At 41.4% G+C, this 23,276-nt stretch overlaps 1 protein-coding gene across 1 annotated transcript in view; it reads left to right on the top strand.

Moving 5' to 3' along the window:
• LOC134319304 (teneurin-1-like) overlaps window positions 1-23,276 on the top strand; it is a 301,993-nt gene that overhangs the window by 211,474 nt on the left and 67,243 nt on the right. The window contains exons 14-18 of the mRNA XM_063000393.1: window positions 359-505; window positions 10,279-10,489; window positions 15,928-16,047; window positions 16,210-16,471; window positions 18,116-18,383. Of these exons, the coding sequence (XP_062856463.1) occupies window positions 359-505; window positions 10,279-10,489; window positions 15,928-16,047; window positions 16,210-16,471; window positions 18,116-18,383 (1,008 nt within the window). The remainder of the gene's footprint in view (window positions 1-358; window positions 506-10,278; window positions 10,490-15,927; window positions 16,048-16,209; window positions 16,472-18,115; window positions 18,384-23,276) is intronic.

Below are 23,276 nucleotides of genomic sequence, written 5' to 3'. Positions count from 1 at the left end.
GTGCTGTTTTTATTTTATGTTTTTACAAATACATCAGTCCGTTTCATGCAGACTTTCTATAAAACACGTCAGTAATATTTCACATCAGTCGTCTTGTTGATTGCTACTCGTTTATTTGCTCTGTACGGTGAAATGTAGAGTGAATCTCCGCAGGGGGTCGAATTACTGCTTCAGGAATTCATTCATTTTAAAAGAAATTGAATGGAATTGAATAAATCAGTTCTTTTTATTATTATTCCTATGAAATATAGCTTTATAGACCAGTACTGATACTGTCCTGTACTGATAGAATAATAACTGTGAGTGTGTCCGTGACCTATGAGGCTCATTCTAACCCTGAGTGATGTGGGTGTGTTAGATGGATGCCCGGGGCTGTGTAATGGTAAAGGACGCTGTACCATGGAGCAGATCGGGTGGCACTGTGTATGCCAGGTTGGCTGGAGTGGCCCGGGCTGTAATACCATGACAGAACGTGAGTGCGAGGATAACATCGACAATGATGAAGGTAAGAAACTGGAATGCCGAGGTTTGGGATCCATAGCAACCAAAAAAAAATTTAAGAAAAGTATTTGGACACCTTTACGTCTTTAATGTGTGTTATATGTTCTGTACCATTAGTTGCTCTATCAGCTTGTATTGGTCTGGAATTCTTTATACCGTATTTAACAACATGATCGTGATGATTTGCTTCCATTCAGCTCCAGCATTAGTGGACACGTATGTTAGGTTGTCAGTCTTTCACAAATCCTAGCAGCTTAGTTTAAGCTGGTTTTGCTGTTTGTCTGTTTTGGTTCGGTGGTTCTGATGGTAAGCATGTTGAGCATCCACTTCGGTCAAGCCAGTTTTTCTGGTCATCAGTCTTGATAAGCTGGCTGTGCTAGTTATCCATCTTGCTTAAGCAGGTTATGTTGGTCACGCTTTCACTGTGGTCCTGCTCGTCAACCAGCTGAACCATTAAAAAATACAACTAACAAAAAATAAAACTCTCTTTTTATTTTAAATTTGGTCATTTGTTTTATACATAGTGTGCTGTGTGTTTTTATTTATTTATTTATTGATTGGTCATATATGCATATACAGATGTTCAGTACAACGGAATTCTTTCTTCGCATATCCCAACTTGTTTTGAAGCTGGGGTCAGAGTGCAGGGTCAGTCATTGTACAGCGCCCCTAGAGCAGGCAGGATTAAAGGCCTTGCTCAAGGGCCCAACAGTGGTTGCATAGCAGAGCCTGGATTCGAACCAACAATTTTCTGGTTGATAGCCCAAAGCTCTACCCACTAGACTTCCACTCTCCCCGTTTATTGATTGATTTAGTTTAGTCACAACAAATGCCAACAGGTTTAATAAATACATTATATAAAGAAAATTATATCAGGTGTCGAAATATAGTGTATGACCATGTCAGCCATGTAATAATATCAAATAAATGTGCAAAGCAATGTTAATGAACAACTATCTGTTGAGTCTTTTAGATTGTTGCACCATCCAAATGCCATAATCTGATAAATGTGCAAATCGCTATTTCAGCGACATCAACATCAAACCAGAACACAGAAAACACATGAATTAGTAGGTACTAAGTGAAAAGTTTTTTTTATTACAGGTGTGGAAAAATATCAGTCGATTTATTAGTCGTTTTTTTTATATATATATTTCAGCTCTGCGTGGTGTTCATGGCCTTTAGCCGCCGTTGTTATCGAAATGCGGCTGCAGCTCGACTGCTGAGGGGTTTTTAAATCTGTGCAATCTAGGTTAATGCTTTTGAAGTCGCCCAAACATGCTGAGATGAAAGAAGGAAAATATTCACCCTCACATAGACCTGTATATTCTGTTCGGTTCAAAAAGGAAAACAAACAGGAACAAATAAAACAGCAAAGGAAACCAATCTGTTCCTCATCTGATTGTGGGCCAGATTGTCAGCCGGAGGGTCGGCGATGCAGGTGACGCGGCGCTCGGGGAAAATGATTTGTTGATAAGTCGACCGGGTTAAGATGAAAGGCGGCAATACTGATTGTGCTCAGGCACTTGGTGAAGCATGTGTTCCTTTTTAATATTGCTTTTCTCACTCGGAGCGGATTGGCGTGTAGATTTGGAGTGGTACATGGTTTCCAATAAACATTTTAAAACAGGGATTGTGTTCTTTTTTTTTGTTTGTGGTGTAGCGAGGGAAGCGGAGGGGTCTGCTACACACAGCCTGTCGATACAGAAGCAGTGAGACATGAACTAATATGTGAAGATCAAAACCCAGCCGGCAAAAATGATGCCACTAAAATTTGGCAAAAATAAAATGGAATGTAAAAGCAGCTCAGCAGGTGCGTTTTGTTTAAAATGCAGCCAGTTTACAGGGTAGCAATTTAGCTCCTGTCGTTCCTTATTACGGGTCTCAGTTAGAACACACTTTATCATACATTATATTGCCAAAAGTATGTGGACGCCCATCAATGTATTCATATGCGCAGTGACATCCTGACCTCAACCCCATAAAAACAGCTTTTGGATGAATTGGAATGTCTATTGTGAGCCAAGCCTTTTTATCTAACATCAGTGCCTGACGCTTCTGTATTGACTAAGTGAGCACAAATTCTCATAGATCTATTCCATGAGAGACAATCTCCATATTAACGGACTTAGATTGGAATGTCCAACAAGCTCAATGTCAAGTGTCCACATACTTTTGACCACATAATGTGCATGGTCACATCCCACTGCTCACATCACAGTAGGGTTAAGAATCACATGACTGGGATGCACTACATGACCATAAGTATGTGGACACCTTTTAATGTGTTCAATTGTTGCAAACTTATGTTTAAAATGAGGACCTTTTCATTTCCAACTAGATATAAAGAGACACAAGTGACCTGTGCAGTGAAACCCTGACCTCAACCCCTTAAAAACAGCTTTTGGATGAATTGGAATGTCTATTGTGAGCCAAGCCTTTCTATCTAACATCAGTGCCTGACGCTTCTATATTGACTAAGTGGGCACAAATTCTCATAGATGTATTCCAAGGAAGACGATCTCCATATTTATGGTCTTTGAATGTGATGTCCAACAAGCTCAATGTCAGGTGTCCACATACTTTTGACCACATCACAACAGTAGACTTAAGGAACTAGAATACATGGGCAGGTATACAAGCAGTACATGACCGAAAGTATTTGGACACCCAAATATCATCCATATGTGCAGACCATCCTGCTCTGTGTTACTGTGGATTGTTCCCTTTTTGTCACTCTTTATAGATTTTGGAACATGACTGTAGGGATTGATTTGTATTTAGCCACAATTTAATGAATCGCTTAAGTTGCTGTATGCGTATTTTAGACCCAGAACTGAATCTGTTGACCTGCCTGTTATGTTTTATGTCTCACCACTGCTATATCCTGGTCAGGGTCACAGTGGGAATCACTGTGTTCTGTGCAGTATCACTCCCCAGACAGGGCCTCGGTCACCAAACCCTCCCCAGGCACAGCCAATCATGTCTTTATGTAGGCACTCGCCCAGCTGAAAACACCCCAGAGGATTCGAACTCTGGATCCCAGCGGTAGTGAGTTAGTGCAGTTTACCGCTGCACCACCCAAATGCCCTGTCATTTTTTATTTGCATATATATTTTTCTGATAAAAACTGTCATCCTGCCAGTTCTGTAAATGAGCACCAGCTTTTCAGTGAAAAGGAGAAACAAAACCTCATCGTACTAGTGGATGTTGAAATGAGACCCACATGGACAATTTTCCAGACCCCCAATATGCTGATCAGCTGTTAAATGAGGATTTTATCACATTGTATCATGTTTTTTACTGTCGCTGACTTGCAATAATGTAAAGTTCAAACAAGTCCCAGACAAAAGCCATCCGATCTCCATCAGATATATATACTGCATATACAGTGTATCACAAAAGTGAGTACACCCCTCACATTTCTGCAAATATTTCATTATATCTTTTCATGGGACAACACTATAGACATGAAACTTGGATATAACTTAGAGTAGTCAGTGTACAACTTGTATAGCAGTGTAGATTTACTGTCTTCTGAAAATAACTCAACACACAGCCATTAATGTCTAAATGGCTGGCAACATAAGTGAGTACACCCCACAGTGAACATGTCCAAATTGTGCCCAAAGTGTCAATATTTTGTGTGACCACCATTATTATCCAGCACTGCCTTAACCCTCCTGGGCATGGAATTCACCAGAGCTGCACAGGTTGCTACTGGAATCCTCTTCCACTCCTCCATGATGACATCACGGAGCTGGTGGATGTTAGACACCTTGAACTCCTCCACCTTCCACTTGAGGATGCGCCACAGGTGCTCAATTGGGTTTAGTCCATCACCTTTACCTTCAGCTTCCTCAGCAAGGCAATTGTCATCTTGGAGGTTGTGTTTGGGGTCGTTATCCTGTTGGAAAGATCCTGTTTTCGAAGGGAGGGGATCATGCTCTGTTTCAGAATGTCACAGTCAGGGATGGACTGGCCATCGGGAGGGTCGGGAGTTTTCCCGGTGGGCCGCTCTGTATGTGGGCCGCTGAGAGAGTGAAAACTAAATTCTTTTTTAAATATTCCTGAATAATAATCCTGAAGTGTGCATTGGCCCACCACAGTATCCTCACTGCATGTCCATTGGCCAATCACAGAAATGTCCCTCCCCCAGGATAAACCGTAATCACAACCACCAGAATGAGTGCGAGATGGAGAAAGGGTCGAAAAAGCGTGAGCAGAAAAAGCCCGTGATAAAACACAGAAAAAGCTGCAAGCAGATGCAGAAAAGTGCAGGAAACTGGACAACCTGTTTGGCAGTGAGGAACTACAGCATAGCCAAAGAGCAGAAAAGGAAAAGTTAGCGTTCAGTGACTCGGCTTCGTTAGTAACGCCGTTTAAGAAGAGACTGTGGGCCCATCTCAAATGTCGCCTATGCCCTACTTAGGGTACTTCCTAACAGTACAAAACATTTCTAACAGTACAAAACATTTATTTTAACAGTCACTGAATGATTAATAAGTAGTTATCTAAGCTACTGTTGGATATCAGGGGCTTTAAAGCAGCCGTTTTAAGGACGATTTTTGTAAAAGTTCTATGATGTCATGTCCAAGTGCACTACATAGGGCGGTGGATATAATTTGAGACGGTACCATTAGTCTCTGCTCTTCAGAAAAAGTAACACTATCTTGTCCTCTATAATACAGAACGGAAAATGCAGCTGTTCAGGACATTTTTTAGAGTGATTATGTGCATAGCTCACATGGTTAATTTCCCTTGTCAACATGTAAAGTATTTACACATGCGATTTATTTCTTTGCTCATCGGAGCAATGCACTAATTTGGAACAAACGTGAATCACGTGTGAATAAAAGTGCGAAAAAAGCATATTTACCAGTGTTAAAGGTTAAATGAAAGAAAGGTTAATTTCTTGCGGTTTAATGAAACAGGATGGGGAAATCCAATAGAACCATTTAAGAAATTGTAAATTTTATGTGTGTGATAGATGGATAGAACTATTAATCCCAAAGGAAAGTTGGAAATATATATAATTGTTTGTAGTTATGTTTTTATTATTTTAATTTTTATTATAGTGAGTTAATAACTTTAGTGGTAAGATAGATGAAAACTATTAATATTAATCATCTAACATTTGAGTAGGGGGTGATATGTGTGGCGCGATGTGCTTGTAGTGGGCTGGTGAAGAAAAAAGTCCAGGGCTGAATTTTGTTCCCAGTCCAGCCCTGGTCACAGTACATGTTGGAATTCATGTTTCCCTCAATGAACTGCAGCTCCCCAGTGCCAGCAACACTCATGCAGCCCAAGACCATGATGCTACCACCACCATGCTTGACTGTAGGCAAGATACAGTTGTCTTGGTACTTCTCACCAGGGCGCCGCCACACATGCTGGACACCATCTGAGCCAAACAAGTTTATCTTGGTCTCGTCAGACCACAGGGCATTCCAGTAACCCATGTTCTTGGACTGCTTGTCTTCAGCAAACTGTTTGCGGGCTTTCTTGTGCGTCAGCTTCCTTCTGGGATGACGACCATGCAGACCGAGTTGATGCAGTGTGCGGCGTATGGTCTGAGCACTGACAGGCTGACCTCCCACGTCTTCAACCTCTGCAGCAATGCTGGCAGCACTCATGTGTCTATTTTTTAAAGCCAACCTCTGGATATGACGCCGAACACGTGGACTCAACTTCTTTGGTCGACCCTGGCGAAGCCTGTTCCGAGTGGAACCTGTCCTGGAAAACCGCTGTATGACCTTGGCCACCATGCTGTAGCTCAGTTTCAGGGTGTTAGCAATCTTCTTATAGCCCAGGCCATCTTTGTGGAGAGCAACAATTCTATTTCTCACATCCTCAGAGAGTTCTTTGCCATGAGGTGCCATGTTGAATATCCAGTGGCCAGTATGAGAGAATTGTACCCAAAACACCAAATTTAATAGCCCTGCTCCCCATTTACACCTGGGACCTTGACACATGACACCAGGGAGGGACAACGACACATTTGGGCACAATTTGGACATGTTCACTGTGGGGTGTGCTCACTTATGTTGCCAGCCATTTAGACATTAATGGCTGTGTGTTGAGTTATTTTCAGAAGACAGTAAATCTACACTGCTATACAAGCTGTACACTGACTACTCTAAGTTATATCCAAGTTTCATGTCTATAGTGTTGTCCCATGAAAAGATATAATGAAATATTTGCAGAAATGTGAGGGGTGTACTCACTTTTGTGATACACTGTATATATATATATATATATATATATATATTTTTTTTTTTTTCTTCACACAGAGACCAGCAGCTTCACTCAGCTCGATTCTGCATTGCAGCTTGAAAAATCCATGAGGAGTCGTTTTAGTGCCCGAGGAGAAGGAAAGCCAGATCTATTCAATTACCAGGTTGTGGATTGAAAAATCAAACTTTAATAGGTAGTTTTGGTCCGGGTCTATTCAAGTGCTCATTTAGAGGTGCATTTATATTCTGAATGAAGCGTCATTAGGAGCGGGCTGTAAGGAAACATGCCAATCACAGATTTTACACCTCTGGCGCGATGGCAGGATGATATTACAATAAAACGTCATTTCTGCCACTCTTGGACAAAATTCTGTAGACATTGTTTCTAGTGGTCAGGCTCTACCTGTAGCCATGCAGTCTGCACTACTTTCAGTAATGAAATATGTTGTCTGAGCTGTTGTTGCTTGTAGATGTTTCCAGCCAGACTCTACAGTCAGTGTTTGTCCATGATGGTTGCAAAGCTTAATTTTTTGGCATATTAGTAAAAGCTTTGGCCCAAATGTTGTTACTAGTATGAGGGTGCATTTGGCTGTGTACTTTGTGCTAGTGGTCCATTCCGCAAAATCAGTGCCATTTCCATCCCCAGGATGTTATATGTATAAATGTATATGATAATTAACTTTAAAATGCATTTTTAAACTGAGCAAAGTGTCCTGCTCATTGACTAACTACAAATTTAGGATATATAATTTAAAATGGTAATTAAAACCCCTATAACATATATTTTATGACACTTTACAATATAATAATAATATAATGAGTAAAATCTTTCAGAAATGCTTTTTCCCTGCATTGTTTGGTGACTAATTCTATATTAAAAACTCAGTCCTGTTACTTATATACAACAGCAGCTCTGCTATTAAGCTACACAAGCTTAATGAACAGGACCAGAGTGCTAATGCTAACTTAAATAGAAAGCACTCTCATGAGAACTGTGTACTGGAGGCTTCATTGATTGGGTTCTTATTGCTGAGTGGTCGTACGTACTTTATGATCACCCAAAGATAAGACATGTCAGCAGAAAGCACACCATAACTGGACTCTGAAGCAGTGCATGTGCATTTTCTATCTTCAGCATGTGACAGTATAATAAGTCTGAATGACAGATGCCAGAGGAATTCTGTGTTCCCCAATTCATATGGGCGTAGGTCTCAGTACATTCAGTTCCAAGTGGATTCACTTCCATTCAGCCGTAAGAGTTTTGGTACGCTCTCAGAGTTGATGCTGAGCTCACAGAGAGACCTTGCTCTCAGCTGGCATTCCAGTTCCAGTTTCCATCTCAAAAGCATGAGTTCTATTCATGTCAGGGTTTTGTGCAACTCCAGACCAACCTTATCTTGCTTTGTAGCACTGCCATGCAGAAACAGGAAAGGGCATTCCCCAAATTGTTGGCATGAATCTGATTTATTTTTACTTAAGCTGAGGATTTAGAGCATTAAAAACAGCATCTGTATCTTGATTTGCCTGTCAGATGTTGAAGTGTGATACTTTATTACAGAGAGTCCATTTCTAGTGCATTAGAGTCCACTTACATTGTGCTTTACACCATTACAGCTGAGGTCACTTAGCCATCCCAGAACCTGTTGGGCCCTTAACTGATCCCAGCTACCAAACAAAATAAAAGAAATTAACTGCCCTGTACATGTGTATCTGTATATATGATAAATAAAAGCTCCTGGTGAATAGCACTTGTGCTTACGTTACTTTCAGAGGCAGTTTGGAACTTGGTAGTGAGTGCTGTAACAAGGTATAAACAAAGATATAGTATTCTGTGAGCTTCACAGCTGAGCTGTTGTTGCTTCTAGATGTTTCTAACCAGACTCTACAGCCAGTGTTTGTTTATGAGGATTTTATGTCTGTGTAGTTAATTTCTGGCATATTAGTAAAAGCTTTGACCCACATGTAGTTAATAAAAGGAGGTAAGCACATGTGGCTGTGTACTGTGTGCTAATGTTTTGCTCTTGTTTTAGACTCAGTAATTTAGCGTTTATACAAGGCTTGATGGTGTAGCAGAGCTACTGGTATGAATGCACAGCGGGTACATTTACAAGTCTAATGTGCTGCAGGTGTGTAATTATTTGCCCCCTCAGGAGGAAATGACCTTGAACTGAAAAACTCTTTAAAACTTCTTTATCTCACAGCAGAGAGCTGCAGCAGCGACAGATAACGCGGCTGTCAGGACCACAATATTGCTAATGTGCTTTTAAATAGCTCATTATAACACAGACAAAGACTGTTATTAAACCTGCTCGCTCTGAAACTAATTTTTCTTTCTTTTTTTCTTTGCTTACTGGCATTTCTAAAGTGACTGTGTGATTTAGTAGAAATGTCAATGTCATTCTTACTATCAGGGGAAAATAAACTGTACACAGGAATTGTTATAGAAATGGAAATAACTCGACATTTTAATATATGTCATCACCTCTTTATTCAATCCAACACTTCTGCTAAGGTCAGGAGAAATCTTTTTGAGAAAAAAACATGTAAATGATCTGATATCTGAAAATCAAAAGTGGGCCAAAAATAAAGTCAAATGGCACGAGGTAGAAAATTTACCTGATTAAAGACGCACTGGCCGATATTTAGATTCTTCTCACTATTACAGATAATGTGTATGTCTGTCTTAACACAGTTTTTACACCAAGTGCTCTTTCTGATGCAACCTTTTATATTTATCTTTATCTGGGCTTTAAATGCAGAAAGAGGCCAATTACATTTTACATACATAGATAAACAGATAGATAGATAGATAGATAGATAGATAGATAGATAGATAGAGAGAGAGAGAGAGAGAGAGAGAGAGAGAGAGAGAGAGAGAGAGAGAGAGAGAGAGAGAGAGGCAGACAGATATAGAGAGAGAGAAAGAGAGAGAGATAGATAGACAGACAGACAGAAAGATAGACAGAAAGCAGACAAACAGGCAGACAGACAGTTAGACAGACAGACAATATATATATATATATATATATATATATATATATATATATATATATATATAGATAGACAGACAGACATACAGATAGACAGACAGACAGACAGAAAGATAAATATATAGACAGACAGATATACAGTCAGACAGACAGAGAGATAAATATATAGACAGACAGACAGATATACAGATAGTCAGACAGACAGAGAGATAGAGACAGACAGAGAGATAGAGACAGACAGACAGATAGTCACGACACTGGGCGAAAGACAGGACAAGTTGTCAGTCCATCAGAGGACGGACACACACACACACACACACACACACACTCCTGGAAATTTCTAGCTTTAATGAACCTGACTGAATGTTTTTGGACTTGTGGGAGGAAACCGGAGCACCCGGAGGAACACACAGGTAGAACATACAAGCTCCATACAGCCAGGGAATAGAACCCAGGCCCTTCTTGCCCCACCGTGCCATATGTGTTACTCTGTTGTGTTTGATCAGGTGTTTGGTTTAATAAGCAGAATTTTGTTTATTTCTGTTTTCCAGACGGACTGACGGACTGCATGGATCCAGACTGCTGTGATCATCCAGGCTGCAGTATTAAAGTATTTTGTCAGGGGGCCCCAGACCCCCTCACCCTGATCCAGCCTGATTCATCACCGTCGTTACCAACACACACCTTCTACCAGCGGGTACGCTTCCTCCTGGGCAAGGCTGGCACCCACACTGTATATGGAGACACACCTTTTCATACCAGGTGAGTATTTACAGGCAGCTTTTCTCAGCCGCCCAGATGTTCATGAAACGAAAGAATATTGAAAAGGATTAAATAAAGATGTGGAGAACAAACTGAACTGAACAAACTGTTTCTGCAGAAAATCTCAGTAGGATATTCTTTTATTATTTTTAACTCTAATATTAAAACCTGGTGGTAAAAAACACGGGGCAAAATATGTGGACAGCTGACCATGAGCTTGCTGAATATTGCATCAGATATCAGACATCAGATCATTATTATAGCCTCTTTTGCTGTGAATGGTTTCTGCAAGATTGTTAAGTGCGTCTGTGGGAATTTGTGCCTTTTCCTGTGGGAAACTTTGTGACATCAAACACAGATGGGCTTGGGTTCAGGGCTTAGCGGGGGCCACTGGCATTCCTCTGCACTAAACTTATTAAACCATGTTTAATGCAAGATTGTTAAGTGTGTCTGTGGGAATTTGTGCCCATTTAATAAAGAAAGAAATGTTGTGAGGTAAAATACAAATGGGCTTGGGTTCAGGGTTCTGCGCAGGTCGCTGGCATTCCTCCTCACCAATCTTATTGAACCAGGTTTAATGCCAGATTGTTAAGTGTGTCTGTGGGAATTTGTGACCATTTAATCAAAAGGGAGTTTGTAAGGTGAAACACAGATGGGCTTGAGTTCAGGGATTTGTGCAGGTCGTTGGCATTCCTCCATACCAAACTTATTAAACCATGTTTCATGCAAGGTTGTTAAGTGTGTCTATTGGAATTTGTGCCCATTTAATCAAATGGGAGTTTGTGAGGTCAAACACAGATGGGCTTGAGTTCAGGGCTCTGCGCAGGTCACTGCCGTTCCTCCGCACCAGACTTATTAAACCAGGTTTAATGCAAGATTGCTAGGTTTGTCTGTGGGAATTTGTGCTCATTTAATCAAATGAGAGTTTGTGAGGTCAAGCACAGATGGGCTTGAGTTCAGGGCTCTGTGGGGGCTGCCGGCATTTTTACGCACCAAAATTATAAAACCATGTTTAATGCAAGATTGTTAAGTGTGTCTATGGGAATTTGTGCTTATTTAATCAAAATGGAGTTTGTAAGGTCAAACACAGATGGGCTTGAGTTCAGGGCTCTGCAGGCTCACCAAACTTATTAAACCATGCTTTGTGCACTGGTTGTGCTGGAACAGGAAAGGGCCTTCCCTAAACTGTTCCCACTTGTTAAAAGCATATTATTTAGTATGTACACGGTTGAATATTTTACAAACCTTTAATAATAACGTTACTGTCGCCTCACAGCAAGAAGGTCCTGGGTTCGATCCCCAGGTGGAGTGGTCCGGGTGGAGTTTGTTTGTGTTCCCCGTGTCTGCGTGTCTATTTTTACATTAATAGATAGACAGACAGATAGACAGATATAAATAGACAAATGGATAAATAGATATATAGATAGACAGACAGACAGATATAAAAAAATAGACAAATGGACAGACAGACAGAAAAATATATAGATAGACAGACAGCGTCTGTGGGAGCTCCGGTTTTCTCCGACAGTCCAAAGACGTACCAAGTGAGGTGAATTGGAGATACAAAATTGTCCATCACTGTGTTTGATATTTAACTTGAACTGATGAATCTTGTGTAACCAGTATCTATCGTTTCTGTCATGAATGTAACTAAAGTGTGTAAAACATGATGTTAAAATACTAATAACTAAATAAATAAATAATAAAGTTAACAATAATTTCAGAATAGATTTTATGTGCAGAGCAAAAGAAATAACTCAGAAACTGTAAGTGTGATGTGAATAAAACGAGCGTTTCATGACTGACCCAGATAGAGAGGGATTGTTTGTTACACCTTCATTCTTTACGAGGGTTTGTGCTGAAGCGTCTATAAAAGCGTCATCATAAATTTCCCCGAAAGCCTCCTGTACCGCCTCGCAGGGGAGAGAATCATAAAAAACACCATCAAGCTTTAGAAAAACTTTATTTTTGGAGCGTCTCACGGTCTGACGTGCTAACAAATAAACAAATCAGGTCATTAAATCTTCAGTATGTTGAAAGAAATTCAATCTTAATGCGTTGGTTTGAGGAACGACCGAACATTTTTGTCATCATTCATTCGTTCTGATCACATCTGTAACCTCTGGATTCATCCATCAGTGTCTCCGGAGCTTCTCTGAAAGCCTGATTCACTTCTTCAAGGTCATACATCCGTCTTTATTTAATAATTGATCATATTGCTTTGGTTTATTTGAAAGGCAGGATTGTAGAGATGATGGGACACAGTGTTGTGCAAAGCAGAATTATATTATAAACATTGATTTATTTATTTATTATTTATCTTGCCCTCTTTTTTTACTCAGTCCAGTCGTGGTCAGTTGGAGCTTATCTCTCTCTCTCTCGTCAGTGCTGCCTCACCCTCCTCTGATCAAGGCAGCCTGAAACTGTCACACACACCCCTGTCGGAGAGCCACACACTGACTTGACCGGTCAGCAGATGTTGTAATTGCCCACAGGCGAAGAACCCTGTGTAGCCGTTGTCCCTCCCCCACAGTCACGCAGCCAATCGCGTGTCCGTGCAGGCATCCGGCCGGCTCATAACAGAACTGAGATTCGGCAAACGTTTTTTTTTTCGCTGCACAACTCAAGTGCCCTATAATTCCCCAATTTTCCTCCCAATCTAGTCGTATCCAATTTTCCTCTTTACTGATCACTGAGAAGAGCCGTAACTGACACACGCCCTCTCCGACACGTTTGCAGTAGCAAACCGCTTCTTTTCACCTTCACGAGGCGATGTGGATCGGCTTTGTGTACGGAGAGCCACACCCTGATCCTCATTATCCCTCGACTCTGTGCAGCACCATCAATCAGCCAGCAGAGGTCGTTATTGCATCAGTTATGAGGGATCCCGCCTGGCTCCCACCCTGTATGAACAACAAGCCAAAGTTTGTTCTTGTAGGTGCCCAGCCTGTTGGTAACAGAGCTGAGATTTGAACCAATGAGTTTGAGATGTCAGCTCTGGTGTGCTAGCGTGTTTTACCGCTGCGCCACCTGAGCACCTAACAAAGTGTTTCTAAATATTGTCGTTTACATAAAACAAAAACAATGATACACCATTTCCAGCCCTTCATTAAACCTTAATTTAGATTTTAATCTGTATTGTTATTCCCAAGCTGCTGGTTACAGCAGTGCCTGATTTTCAAGCGTTCGAATCTCAGGCTTCACAAATCCAGAAGTTATATGAGCCCATCCATTAGAGGCACACACACACAATATGGCCAGAAGTACTTGGACAGCTGACCATGAGCTATTGAACATTGCATTTTAAAAATAAATTCTATTAAAATAGACTGACCTCAGTGATCCTTTCAGCTACATCAACAGCCACTCTTCAAGGGATTTAAAGTATGTTTATGGGAATTTGTGCTCATTTGGTCTAAAGATGACTGGGCACTGATTTTGGTCAGGAAAGTTCATGTTTCAGTTTATTCCAGAGCTGTTCAGTGGGGCTGAGGTCAGGGTTCTGTGCAGGACACTGGAGTTTCTTTAAATTGAGCTTTTCTTCATCTCTTTCTTTTCTTCAGCACAGTCATACTGGAACAGGAAAGGGCCTTCCCCAAACTGTATAAATGTATTGCACCTGTTTGTTGCAACTGTTGTGACTGAAACACATGAATTCAAAAATTAGAAGCGGTGTCCCAATACTTGTCTGTATATTGTATCTACTGGCATGTTTTTGGAATGTGTGTGTCCAGATGCTCAGCAAACTCTACATCATCAAGGATTGAACCCAGCTCCCTGGGGCTGTGTGGCTGTGTGGTACTTTAGTTTACAGTTTGTTTTTGTAAGTTTAATACTCTGCCTTGTTGTATTTATTTAATTTAACTGGATGTTTGATGTTAAATTGGGATTTTTCATTTATTTAATACGGCAGCCAATCAGAAATGAGTATTTTACACTGCAGTACAGATCCTTATGAGCACTTATACAGGCATATAAGAAATGTTCTAGGGTCGGTGAAATGAGCTCGTGCTTTATAGACTGTCGAGTCCTTGGTGGAGAATTTAAAGGGGAACGATAGAGGAGGGGTGGTGGGGGGGGGCTCAGGGTGATTGAGCAGGGAACGTGAATGAGGGCAGAATTTGGGATTTTGTGGGGCTGTAAATTTCTCCTCATCTGAGTTACAAAAGTCATTACAGGAGAGTTTGAAGGTCTTTAACGCTGTAGGTCGGATTCGGAGATGGACTCGGGGGCCCGGACAGAGCAGGAATTATACACGGCAGCATCTGTGTCAAATTCTTTCGCAGAATTGCTGTCTGTATGAAAAGGCAGGCAGCCGGGGGCAGTGACCTGCACCCGGGCAGATTCATCCCTCTCACAGCGCCGTGGATCACAATTTTCCTCAGGTTCTGCGCTCAATTTTAGACTTTTATGCTCCCCGCCTCATGCTGAAATGAGTTCCTGTGATGGTTTCTGGTCTGATCATGTGAGGTCTCGCCGAGGTTTTAATCTCTGTGTTCGGGTCGATACAGTGAACAGTTTAAACCAGGGAAAGTAGCGTCTGGTCTTTTGATATGAAATCATTCACATTTTTTAAAGCACTGACTTTAAACAGCTACATTTTTACTTTATTTCATTTTAAATATTTATTTTTCATTCTGCAGACCCCCTGATCTTTAGCACGTGTGCTGTTGCCAACCACTTTTTTCACCTGCAAGTGATGAGTCCAGACAAAGAGCCCAATCACATAGAGTCACACGCTGCTCCCCATTATTCACCCTCTCTGTGTCGGCACCTCCAACCCCCACCCCCATTTTCCTTTAAACTCATCAGACAGACACACAATCCTGTCTGTAAAAGTGTCTGGCTGATAGATAACTCAGGTATAGTGTGTCTGTAGGAATTTGCGCCCGTTCAATCAAAATAACATTCGTTATTTATCAGGAAACATTCCAGTTCATCCCAGATGTGTCCAGTAGGATTGAGGTCAGGACTGTGCAGACCACAATGTGCAATAAGTTGTCAGTGGAAAACCTAGTGAGCTGCCTCGCTCTTGCTGCCTACTGCCTACCTGGGCAGCTGCCTGAGTAGAGGATTCTGACATCGAACTCGTAAGGCAGATTATTTAGACGCACTACTTAGACAGCGATTACGCTGTAATCACACATTTAGCCTCAGGCCATACAAACCAATGCGCTGAGGTGGAACAACCCAGTAGCATGCCAGATCTAAGAATTTAGACACGCCCTCTTCTCGGGAGCGCAAATAGGATGATGTAAAATGTGTCTGTGTAGAGAGATCACTGGGTTTTCGGACATACCCCATGTCTTTATTGGCCCTTACTTATTGCACAGGGGAAGGGCCTTCCCTGAACTGTTCTCACAAGATTAAAATCATTGATTTGATTAATAATTAGGAGCACAGGATGTGTCACTCATGTTTATGGTTTTGATCCTCAGCCGGGTGGCAGTGGTGCAGGGACAGGTCATAGCTGTGGACGGTGCTCCTCTGGTGGGGGTAAACATCACCTTCCAACAACATCCAGAGTACGGCTTTACCATCAGCAGAAAGGATGGCAGGTAATAATAGACACACACTTTCACCACGATGTCCGGGTCACAGCAACCTGTGTAGCTTATCTGGAACCATTTAAAATGAATTTTCTAACGTGCCACTTTGCGCTCGTCTGTTGGGGTCAAACTGACCTCAAACTTTTACCTTCTTTTGGATTTATTATTCAGTTTTGATCTGGTGGCACCGGGGGCTGTCTCGGTGACCTTGGTGTTCCTGAGAGCACCGTTCCTGACGCAGAAGAGAACCATCTGGCTGCCCTGGAACAATTTTCTGGTGCTGGATAAGGTGGTTATGGCTCAGGTGGAGCTCACAGCCCAAACCTGTGATATCAAGAACTTCATCAGTCCTTATCCCATCGTTTTACCTTCACCGCTGACCAGGTACACAGGGGAGTGTGCACTCCGAGGACCCATCATCCCAGAACTTCAGGTACTGTTACCTTTGTCCTTGTTATGGAAAAATTGGATTTTGTGCTTAGTATAATCTGAATAAAGTATAGAATCTAAGGTTAAGCTGGGAGTAAAATGCACAGAGATAAGCAACATGTCTGTCATTAAGCTGTTTTAAATGTTGTAAGCAGATAAGAAACAACAGTTAGCACAGAATGGAGGTTCAAAAGTCCAACACCCAATGTGATGTGACTAGAGCAGTATAAAAGAGGCCCACAGTTCTGTTCCTAGTTCTTCAGTGTACATACTGTAAGCTAAGACCTAGTCTACATACATTTAGACACATTTTCCAACAGTATTTGATCTGAATGTAAATAAGAGAATAAACTGTTTAAAATATTTAATACCTTTTATGATAAACATACATAAATAGATGGGTGGGTGGCAGGGTGGGTGCATGGATGAACATGATTAAATGGATGAATAAACATGGATAAATGGATGGATAAACATGGATGAATAACTTCTTTGGCTAAACATGGATGAATGGATGAGTGGATGGATGGAGGAACATGGATGGATGACTGGATGGAGGAACATGGATGGATGGATGGATGGATGAACATGGATGGATAAACTTGTATGGATAAACATGGATGGATGAACATACATGGATGGATGGTGGATGGATGGATGAACATGGATGGATGGATGGCTAAACATGGATGGATGGATAAACATGGATGGATGGATGGATGAACGTGGATGGATGGATGAACATGGATGGATTAACTTGTATGGATAAACATGGATGGATGAACATACATGGATGGATGGTGGATGGATGGCTAAATATGGATGAATGGATGAACATGGATGGATGGATGAACATGGATGGATGGATGGATAAACATGGATGGATGGATGGATGAACATGGATGGATGGATGGATAAACATGGATGGATGGATGGATGAACGTGGATGGATGGATAAACATGGATGGATTAACTTGTATAGATAAACATGGATTTGGATGGATTTTTTTTTATGGAACATCCATCAAGCTCGCGGTCAGGCATCCAAATACTTTTGGTTATATAGTGTCTGTTTATAGTGTGGTGTTAATAATTTAATTTACACCTGGTAATAATGAAATACGTCAAAAAAGATAAAAATACTGATTTAATTTCCTTTTTAATTTAAACAACTTTGACCTGAAGAGCTTTCTGTATATTTTATATTAAAACAAATCACACTGAGCTGGAATGATAGAGGTCGTGTTTTATTTTCAGTTAATTAGATAATAGATTTTATTACATGTTAAAATATAAAGAGGTGCAGATTTGTACTTTTTGAACATGGATCTTTTATAGAACAATGATTACATTTATGCTTTTACACTAATGAGTCAGAATCCAAAACACCACAAAGAGCTTTTTACAAACGAGCATCACTTCCACCCCCGAGACCTGTTTCAGCTCCCGAAATCTGCACTGCGCCCGTCTGTTCCATGATAATGGAGCGTAATGGCTCGACTCTCCAGCTTTTTGTTGTAATTCACACTACTGGCAGTAGATACGGATGTTTCTGCCAGGGTTTGATGGTGAAAGTGAACAGTTTGGAGCACATGGTGAAGCTGAAGCTGATATAAAAAAGCAGATTTTGTTGTTTTTTTCTCTGCAGGCTGTACAGGAAGAGATTCTCATCCCCGACAGCTTCATCAAACTCAGCTATCTCAGCACCAGAGCTTCCGGCTACCAGACCCTGCTGCGGGTCATCCTCACCCACACCTCCGTCCCTCCAGGACTCACCAAAGTGCACGTGTCTGCCGTCATCGAGGGCAGGAAGTACCAAAAATGGTACCCGGCAGCACCTGGACTGGTCTACGTTCTGGCCTGGAACAAAACTGACATCTATGGGCAGGAAGTGTTTGGACTGACCGAAGCTTCTGGTAAAAATCATTCATTTATTTATTGAATCCACAGGAGCTGAAACAGTGACTTGCACGTACAGTATTAAATCATTATATGGACAAAAGTATTGGGACACTCCTTATAATTTTCTACAACTGTGCTAGCAGTTTAGATCTACAAGGTGAACCAACTAGGTAGGAGTGTCTAATAGAGTGGACAGTGAGTGGACACGGTATTTAAAAACTCCATCAGTGCTGCTGTGTCTGATCCACTCATACCAGCACAACGCACACTAACACCACCACCATGTCAGTGTCTCTGCAGTGCTGAGAATCATCCACCACCTAAATAATACCTGCTCTGTGATGGTCCTATGGGGGTCCTGACCATTGAAGAACAGGGTGAAAGCAGGTTAAAAAAATCATGTAGAGAAACAGATGGACTACAGTCAGTAATTGTAGAAGTACAAAGTGCTTCTATATGGTAAGTGGAGCTGATAAAATGGACAGTGAGTGTAGAAACAAGGAGGGGGTTTTAATGTTATGGCTGATCGGTGTATCACTACTGTTTATTGCACACTGAAACTTTTATTAATTAATCACAGAAACACTTTGTAGCAACAGTTTAGGGAAGGCTCCTTCCTGTTCCAGTATGACTGTACCCCTGTGCACAAAACAAGCTCTATACAGACGAAGAAAAGCTCCAGTTTCCAGAATCCTGTCCTCAGCCTCACTGGTCAGCTTTGAAACCAGTCTCTAACCATAAAAATGTGGTCATATATTGACTGAATGGGCACAAATTTCCATAGACATTTGTTAGAAGCTTTCTCAGAAGAGACTGTTGTAGTGGCTGAAACGATCATGCAGAGGTTGTTTCTGAAATGGGATGTCCAGTAAGCTCATGGTATCCAAATGCCTTTGCCCATATAATCTATGTGATGATGAATCGACAAACAAATAAAGAAGCTAAAAACAAAGATCTGAATTTGTGGTGGACATACAACCCCAAATCAGGGACAGAAAAGCTGGGACTGTATGGACAGTGATAAATAAATAAATAAATGAATGAATGAATGAATGAATGAAACTGCATATATTATTTTTACTTTTACTTTACCCCAAGATATTTCATGTTTTGTCTGGCCAACTTTATTTCATTTATTAATCTACATCCATTCCTGCATTTCAGGCCAGAAACACACTCCAAAAAAGTTGGGACGTGGGCAATTAGGGCTAGTAATTAGGTAAATAATAATAATAAAGTTATTTCAAACAGGTGATGTCAACAGGTGATTGTAATCATGATCTAGAACAAAAGCAGGGTCCACGAAGGGCTGAGTCTGTACCATACTTTTCCTGATTTAGGGTTATAAAAAAGCATATTTAATATAATAAATGAATGTGTGTGTGTGGTGTGTGTGTGTGTGTGTGTGTGTGTGTATGTGTGTGTGTGTGTGTGTGTTTGTGTGTGGTGTGTATGTGTGTGTGTGTGTGGTGTGTGTGTGTGTGTGTGTGTGTAGGAGGGTATTTGTTTTGTTTTTCCTGTTTTTCTTCACAGCTGTGGATTTCAGAGGTGCTGCAGTCTGGCCAATTACATGCACTAGCAGACTGTGACTTCATTTATATTCATTTATTTCTATAGTCCTCACACATTCTTTTTATTTATTTATTTATTTATTTTTCTAAACACTTTCTACAAAAAAATTAAACACATTTAATAGTTTGTCAAATTAGTTAATATTATAGAGGTAGTTGTCATTAAAACTTTTAATTTTAGCAATTTTCATTTCCTCCATTTATTGATGCATTTATTATTGTGTGTGTGTGTGTGTGAGAGAGAGAGAGAGAGAGAGAGAGAGAGAGAGAGACACACACATTTGTGCTCTACATGGACAAAGTGGAACATTTTCATTTCTTCATTAGTTTCAGCCACATTCATAACCAAAAGCATAAAATCAGCCGTGTAATCTACATCACATGGACAAAAATATTGGGACACCCTTCTAATTTCCCACCATTACTGACTGTTCTTTGTAAAACTGACTCAGTTGTGTTCCAAACTCTAGTTAAAGGTCTCTCAGAAGAGTGCAGGCTGATATTACAACTACCAAAGACAAACACATACATTTAATACATTGGTGTTAGTTAATATTAGTGAGGTATTTGTCATTTAAACGTCTAGTCTTAAGTGCCCAGATGGCACAGTGGGATATTCCCCTAGCACACCAGCGCAGAGATTCTGAACTCCTCGGTTCGAAACTCGGCATTGCCACTGTTCAGCTGGACGCCATCTAGCAGGCATAATTTGCAGTGCCTGCAGCAGACACGGTTCTGCTAAGGTAGGATGACCGGACTTTGTGGTTGGGGTCTTCAAACGCTGTGTAAGGACCCTGATTGGCAGATAGAGAGGCGCCTGTGCAGAATGCATGGGTGAAACAGGGTTCCGCTAAGGGCTGCACGTGGGTCGGAGGAGGCATGAGCAGCAATGTGCCCTCCTCGACTGCAATCAAAAATCCACAGCAGCAGAACACAAACTGACACCACTAAATTGGGAGAAAATGGGAGAAAATGCATAAATAAATAGAAAAAACGTTTCTATTTGTTATGTATTTATTATTGTGTGTGTGTGTGAGAGAGAGAGAGAGAGAGAGAGAGAGAGAGAGAGAGAGATTTATAACCCAAAGCATAAAACCCAAAGCATAAAATCAGATGTGTAATCTACATCACATGGACAAAAATATTTGGACACCCTTCTAATCTCCCACCATTACTGCCTGTTCTATGTAAACTGGACTTAGTTGTGTTCCGTACTCTAGTTAAGGTTTCTCAGAAGACTGGACGCTGATATAACAGCATGTAACGGGGCGGATTGAGTCATGCCCAGTTTGGCGGCATGGTGGCTAAGTGGGTAGCACTGTCGCCTCACAGCAAGAAGGTCCTGGGTTCGATCCCCAGGTGGGACGGTCCGGGTCCTTTCTGTGTGGAGTTTGCATGTTCTCCACGTGGGTTTCCTCCGGGAGCTCCAGTTTCCTCCCACAGTCCAAAGACGTACAAGTGAGGTGAATTGGAGATACAAAATTGTCCAAAACTGTGTTTGATATAACCTTGTGAACTGATGAATCTTGTGTAATGAGTAACTACCGTTCCTGTCATGAATGTAACCAAAGTGTAAAACATGAATTTTAAAATCCTAATAAACAAACAAACATGCCCAGTTCTTAATCTACACTATCAGTCCCCTTTTGACTGTCCACTTTTCTCCCTTTTCTACCTTGGATTGAGAATCTGCACAATAGATTCTTAATTCTTCTCTACCAGGTGTGTGGGGATTCTCCCTTATTATTTTTCTCTCTAGCGAGGCGCGTCCCTTCCCGTTCCACACCAGCTTTATATTCATGCAAATGAGTTTGGAATTAGATGTTCGACAAGCAATTATGGATTGTTTCTCATCCACATACTTTGGATTATATAGCAAAGATAAAAAGGAAACAACAGGACAAAATCTCTGCTCGTATAAAAGAAATAAACGTGTCTCTGTTGAAGTGAAGTCATGTCGTGGTCTTGTTTTTGAGGGAGCAGTGTCTTGACCCACTAGCATGTAATTTATGTTCGGGTGGTGGTGCTGCGAACTGGCCTAAAGCTGCAGTAGAAAATTGGTGTCAGTGCCCTGATTACCCGTTTGCTCTCTTTATTTTGGATCTGAGTGGGCTGTGTTGTGAGGTGGCTCCACATTGTCGTTTAGCCCGAAGCTCAAGTGGAAAATTGGTGTCATGGTGGCAAGTAGCAGCTCGAAGCAGTTCCTTATTTCCAGCTCTTTAGTCTGGGTAGTGAGGAGGAGGTGCCATTTTCTACAAACCTTTACAGAAAAGCTGTTGCGATTACAATGGTGACTAACACTGGTAAGTGGACTATAACAGGTCTTTGTTTATATACTGACCAGCCATAACATTAAAACCACCTCCTTGTTTCTACACTCACTGCCCATTTTATCAGCTCCACTTTGTAGTTCTATAATTACTGACTGTAGTCCATCTGTTTCTCTGCATGCTTTGTTAGCCCCCTTTCACCCTGTTCTTCAATGGTCAGGACCCCCACAGGACCACCACAGAGCAGGTATTATTTGGGTGGTGTGTTAGTGTGTGTTGTGCTGGTATGAGTGGATCAGACACAGTCTTACCCACATTATGAGCACCAGTTAATATCCAGTGTAACCGCCGAGTGTAGCACGGACAGCACCTCGACAAGAGTGGCTGGGAGTGACTCAGTAAGGTCCTGGTTGGCTCTCACAGGTATCTGGATCCATGCTGACTGCAGTGCATCCCACAGCTGCTGGAGGGTGCCTGAGGGAGGATCCACAGAGCGAACACGAAGATTTGTAACTTCTCCAAATTCACATTTTATTTTAGTCTGGATTATTAGTTTGGCTGTTTTCAAACATCTCTTTGTGTCTGAAAATAGTCCAGCTCTCAACCAGGGTCCAAAACCTCCAGCCCAAAATATTCCTGCATTCTTTAATACATGGCCACTTGTTAGAAAATGCTATTTATTTTTTATGACGTCCCCAGGCCCTTTAACTCATATATTTTGTCGAATCAGGCCATGTGTGGGCCGTTAGCAGCTAGTTTCTCTCTTTTAGAACTCATTCATAACAATTAGGCTCATGATCAAATCATTAAGCATGCGCTAATGACTTTGCGGGAGAGAATGGTTTGTAACGAGGCCCGAGCAAAACAGAGAGACGGAGGAGCAGGGACGGGAGGCGAGTAGAATTCGGCACTCGAGTCGTTGCTACTGTTTATTGTACATCGAAACTCTTATCAATGAATCGCAGAAGTGTCAATAACAAGAGAAACGGGCAGCACGGGGGCAGAGAGGCCGGCGCCAATCTGTGGTTTGTTGATTAAGATGATAAAGTGCCAACCATACCATCTG

The sequence above is a fragment of the Trichomycterus rosablanca genome, chromosome 8 (assembly GCF_030014385.1).
Source record: "Trichomycterus rosablanca isolate fTriRos1 chromosome 8, fTriRos1.hap1, whole genome shotgun sequence".
NCBI lineage: Eukaryota > Metazoa > Chordata > Actinopteri > Siluriformes > Trichomycteridae > Trichomycterus > Trichomycterus rosablanca.
This window is presented reverse-complemented; position numbering and strand designations above follow the sequence as displayed.